This window comes from Rhinatrema bivittatum, chromosome 2, assembly GCF_901001135.1.
Source record: "Rhinatrema bivittatum chromosome 2, aRhiBiv1.1, whole genome shotgun sequence".
Classification (NCBI taxonomy): Eukaryota; Metazoa; Chordata; class Amphibia; order Gymnophiona; family Rhinatrematidae; genus Rhinatrema; species Rhinatrema bivittatum.
The window spans coordinates 30,763,010-30,768,662 of NC_042616.1; the positions used below are offsets into that span (position 1 = coordinate 30,763,010).

Below are 5,653 nucleotides of genomic sequence, written 5' to 3' on the forward strand. Positions count from 1 at the left end.
TTTATTTTACTACTTATTGCTTCTCCAGAGCACAGGAGACCATTGTCTTGTACTGAGTGTGCGAAAATCTTTATGCATAACAATATAATAAACTCACATCAGAAAATCCACCCAGGAGAGAGACCATTGTCTTGTACTGAGTTTAAGAAAACCTTCATTAATAACTATATACTAATCTCGCACCAGAAAATCCACAGCAGAGAGACAATTGTCTTGTACTGAGTGTGAGAAAACCTTCATTACTCTCTGCATCAATGGCAGGGGGTGGCAGGAAATTGGAATCAAGCAGTTACCAGCAAGGGCCCTGAACTTGGTGGTTGGTGAAACAGAGAATTATGGGGAAACAAAAAGTGTGAGAGCTTGCTGGGAAGACTGGATGGGCTGTTTGTTCTTTTTCTGCCGTCATTTCTATATTTCTATATTTTCTATGAGAATGGTCGCTCCCCTCTGTGAATGCTCATGTGTTTTGTGAGGCCACCCTTCTGAGTGAATCTTTTATTACATTCACTACATGAGAATGGTCGCTCCCCTGTGTGGATTCTCATGTGTTTTGTGAGGGCACACTTCTCAGGGAATCTTTTATTACATTCATGACATGAGAATGGTCGCTCCCCTGTGTGGATTCTCATATGTTTTATGAGGGTACTCTTCTCAGGGAATCTTTTATTACATTCAATACATGAGAATGGTCGCTCTCCTGTATGGATTCTTATGTGACTTGTGAGGGCACTCTTCTTAGTGAATCTTTTATTACATTCAGTACAGGAGAATGGACGCTCCCCTGTGTGGATTCTCATGTGTTTTGTGAGGGCACTCTTCTCAGTGAATCTTTTATTACATTCACTACATGAGAATGGTCGCTCCCCTGTGTGGATTCTTATGTGACTTGTGAGGGCGCTCTTCTTAGTGAATCTTTTATTACATTCAGTACAGGAGAATAGTTGCTCACCTGTGTGGATTCTCATGTGACTTGTGAGGGTACACTTCCTAGAGAAGCTTTTATTACATTCAGTACATGAGAATAGTCTCTCTCCTGTGTGGATGTGCTGGTGCAACATTAACGTATCCTTACGGCGGAAGCTTTTCCCACACTCCATGCAGGTAAATGGTTTGTTTCCAGTGTGGATTTTCTGGTGTTGTGTGAGGTTTTTGTTCCTAACAAAACATTTTCCACCTTTAGTGCTCAAGAATGGTCTCTCTCCCATGTGGATTTTCTGGTAGGAGATTAGCATATTCTGGCTAATGAAGCTTTTCCCATCCTTACTATCTGTAAATGGTCTCTCTCCAGTGTAGATGTTGTGATGTAAGTTTAGCTTATACTTACTAATTACATGTTTCCTCCAAATGTTGCATGGGAAGGGTTTCACTGTTTCATGCATGGTTAGGTGCACTTTTAGATTTTTCTTCTGACTGAAGCTTTTCCCACATTTATTGCATAGAAATAGTGTTTGGAGTGAGTGGGATTTCCGATGCAATATTAAATGCGATTCCTTACCAAAGCTTTTACCACAGGAATCACACAGAAAGGATTTCTTCCCTTTCCCCTCCCTCTGGTGAAGGTCAGAAGTCTTTTGATCACTGTTATTGCTCTGGAAGGGGTTCTCTGTGCTCACGTGTCTCTGGTGCTCAGGGATGACTTTGACCTCCATCTCACATGCAGTGACTCCATCCTGTGAGTCTCCTGCAGGGTCTCTCTGCTTCTTCTCTGACTCCTGCTGACTATTCCTGGTGTTGCTCCTCTCAGTCCCCTGTGGAAAATTCTCAAAGACATTTCCTGATTCTCTTGGGATCAGTCCTTCTCCCATAGGATGTTCTTCTCGATTCTCCTCCTTTATGTGCTGTGTGACCTCAACACTTGCTGGTGATAGAAGAAGACATTAATCATGCATTAGTGACCATGCAAATGGATCTGGGTTTCGGATCCTATAATCACTGCTCTGGCAGTGTCGCACAGTGATAGAGCTGCTCATTTCTGACCTACCACTGGTAACCATGAAAAACTTCTAACAATGGGGTTTGCACCAAAAGCCTTATGAGATGAGCTCCTAAATATGTATAACCTAGAGGAGAGGAGAAAGGGGGAAATATGATAGAGACACTTACATACCTGAAATGTAATAATGCTCAAGAAGTAAACGTCTTTTGAATGGAAAATAATTTCTAGAGCAAAGGTCATGATATAAAGTTCCAAGGGGGGAGACTAGGAATAATATGAAGAGATATATTTTGTTCACAGAAAGTGTGGTGGATGCCTGGAAATACCTCACGGAAGTGTTGGAAATGAAAACTGTAACAGAATATAAAAAATAACAGCGGGATAAACACAGAAGAGGGAGAGAATGAGAGATAAGAGTTCAGGAATGTAGGCGAGCTTGCTGGAAACAGAGCAGATAATCCATAGATAAAACCTGAGAGGTAGAGAAGAGGGAGGAGAGTGGGGTTTGGATGAGAGTTACCACAGGGGGACAGGACTGAGACTGATATCCAGAGAAGAGCAGGTCTGATGACAGTAAGGACCATGAGATTCTCTTAGGGTGAGAGGTGATGGCTTAATGAGAGGAAGAAAACTTTGTAAAGCAATGGACAAGGCAGAAGACAGAATAGCCGAGGAGCTGGAGCATAGCGAGGCTGAAAGGCACCTGCTGTTCCCAATGGGGAATGAGATTGGGTAGGGTTAGTGTCAAGAAGAGGAAGGAGAATGGATCCGTAGGTAGGGAAGAAGGGAAAAATAGCCATGAGACAGCTAGAAGTATGCAGACAAGCTGTAACCTCCCTATTATATCAGTGCATGACTAAGTATGTAAAGGGGTAATGACAGTCATGAAGCAAGCTCAGGCCTCTTGTATCCTGCTGTTCATATTCAGCTAATTTTAAAACAAGAATGCACGTGACCGTAAGTGCACGTGGGGGCGAGTGAGCAAAGTTACGCTGGAGTTTTAAATCTCGTGCACAAGTACGTGTGTATGATGTAAAATACGCCTAGCATGTGTACTCGAGCAGATGTAAAGCACATTTCTTCCTTAAGAATTTGTCGGCTTTAACGCATGCAGGGAAGAGGATTTTAAAATATGCTCAGGCTAAAGCCATTCCCAGTTTTACCCATTAGCCCACCAGTTTGCCCAGTCTCTCTCGGGGTCATCCAGACGCTTCCAGTTCTTCATCCTGTACTCCCCCCAGTTGAGGAAGACCCCTCACCCTATCGTGTTAGTCCTAAAAAGTGATTTCTGCAGACTTACACCTCATCGGGAGCAGCAGGAAATATACGCAGCTAACAGTGCGCCACGAGCAGCGGCTGCCGGATTTACACACTTACCTGCTGGCCCCGCCCCCTTTTTTAGCACGAGAAAGTAATTAGCAGCTTTTGAAATTCATGTCGCTCACATGCGGCCACGTATTCATCTTTTAGTGCGATTAACACTTAAAATTTGGCCCATTCACTTCTGTATCCGGGCAGGTGGGATCAGTAGCCCTGGGCCTGCTGCTGAGGGCTCAATCAAGTCCCTTGAGAAACTTTGTGGATGCTCCCCAGCAAGTGCCTCATGTAAGACATCTGAGATAAATTCCTAGACTGCCTCGCAGGGGCCGGTCTCACGTGAAAAGAGACAAACAACCAATCTCAGGTGCCAGCTCAGAGACAGAGCAATGCTGGAGCTGGAGTCAGGAGAAAAGTCACAAACGACCTTCAGTAAATCAGCCCTCGAGTCCACTAAACATGCAGATAATGCAATTTTTACCTAGGGAGATGAGGGTCTCATAATTCTCCTTCATCACCTCCCTGTAAAGCTCCTTCTGCCCTTCATCTAAATACTCCCACTCCTCCTGGGAGAAAGAGACAGCGATGTCCTCAAACGTCACCCGCACCTGAAACACAAACCAGAAACACTCAGAGACACGTGGAGGGGCTCAGGGTGCATTAGATCTCAGCTGGATTTATTCTCCTAACATTCCCTGTGTTGCCCTTAGAATCAGTTTCCTCCATAGACCCCAGGGTTTTCAAATCAAACTGAAAAATATTCTCTAATACCAGAGACAGAGAAAATGAAATGTCATTGTGTGGATAAATCACATTATAATAAAAAGGAAGCTATAAGAGCATTATCCAGAACATCAGGAACATCTGGTTCTATTCCATCAGGGGGACTCACTGTGCTAAATCCTAACAGGGAAGGAAGAGTTTGGTGTCCTGGGCAGTGACATATCTCCCATTGTGATGTATGAATTCTGTATTCAGGGGTGTTGCAAACCATGGGCACATAGGGATCATGCCCCAAATCTCAAACAGCTGTTTGGTTTCCTTCTCTGCAGGGAAAAGGAAAGGAGAAATTAATACTTACCTGATAATTTCCTTTCTTCTGCATTCAGGCAGGTCAATCCACACAAATGGGTTATGCACCTCTACCAGCAGGTGGAGACAGAGTAAAAGCTGATGTGAAGGACATACAGGCCTGTCCCGACATCAGCCCGCAAGTATTCTCTGGAAAAGCCAAACTGTGGACAAACTGCTCATACTTCAGCCAATTGAGAACTCTGAGCTCTGTCAAAAGAGCTAACATTTACTAAGCTAAGGAGCTGGTCATGACACTTACCAATCCTGAAATGAGTAACAGATATAATACTCAGTATCGTCCGCACATAGAAGACAAACTGAAAGCAAGATGGCAGCTGAGGGTGGATCGTGGATCAGCCTGCCTTCCTTAGAGGAAAGGAAATTTTTTTATTTTGTTTTAATTTTATCACATAAGTAGGAATTTCTCCTTCCTGTTCATTCAGGCAGGCCAATCCACACCAGTGGGATGTACCAAAGCTGCCCAGGGACCCAGCAATATTGCACATGCTAAGGCCGGCGTCTTCCTGAGCCCAAACGATCAAGCGGAATGCCTGGAAGGGTGCATAAGGACGACCGCTGATAACTTCCATAATCTACTAACGGACTATAGTTGCCCAAGCCGCTGGCTCACCCTGTATACCTCCGCCATGGAGCACAGTTAACCGGACTTACTGAGAGGATTAATAACCTCCAAGTACTGCATCAGATGCCACACAAGCCGGAGCACACAAGAGACAATATTCACTCTCCTCTGTATTCCTTACCAGTGTGGCCAGGGAAGTAAACAGTCAAATGAAATTCTGAAACCACCTTGGGCCAAAAGAACGCAGAGTCCGAAGCTGTACAGCCCCCAGAGTCTCGGGCAGGAACGGCTCACAGCAAGAAAAAGCCTGCAGCTCGGAAACTCGACGTGCTGAGCAGATTACCGTGAAGACTGTTTTTCTAGGGTTAAGAACCTTCAAGAAGGCGCTATGTTACAGTTGAAAAGATAGGACTCGAAAGAAATCCACAATCAGATTAATTTATTTATTTATTTATGGTTTTTATATACCGATCTTCTTACATTATATGTAAATCAAATCGGTTTACAGAGAACAGTTGAATAAGCTTGCTTGTGGGCAATTACATATAACAAAGAACTTTTTTGAGTAACATATTGTAAAACTTTTTGAGTAACATTTAAACATAAGAGCAAGAAATACATGGTTAAACATAAACATAAGAACAAAATATACATGGCATAACAAAGTCTTATATGTCTAAATCCAAGGGGGAGAGAAGAATAGAGGGAGGGGGTGGAGGGGTTATATAGTTGGAGCGGAGAGG

At 43.7% G+C, this 5,653-nt stretch overlaps 1 protein-coding gene across 1 annotated transcript; it reads right to left on the bottom strand.

The window, feature by feature from the left end:
* Positions 1–425: 425 nt before the first annotated feature.
* On the bottom strand, positions 426–3,789 carry LOC115083168 (gastrula zinc finger protein XlCGF57.1-like). The gene is made up of 2 exons (XM_029586974.1): positions 3,735–3,789; positions 426–1,858 (listed from the first exon to the last, which is right to left on the bottom strand). Exons 1-2 carry the CDS (start codon positions 3,766–3,768, stop codon positions 426–428), a joined length of 1,467 nt encoding a protein of 488 aa, XP_029442834.1. The 5' UTR covers positions 3,769–3,789.
* Between the last annotated feature and the right edge of the window lie 1,864 nt (positions 3,790–5,653).

What these genes read in the sequence shown, in the direction of transcription:
- LOC115083168 (XM_029586974.1), bottom strand. Translation starts at nt 3,768, where the DNA reads ATGAAGGAGAATTATGAGACCCTCATCTCCCTAG. An exon ending in TGAGACCCTCATCTCCCTAG is followed by an intron (nt 1,859 to 3,734) that starts GTAAAAATTGCA and finishes TTCTATCACCAG; the next exon opens with CAAGTGTTGAGGTCACACAG.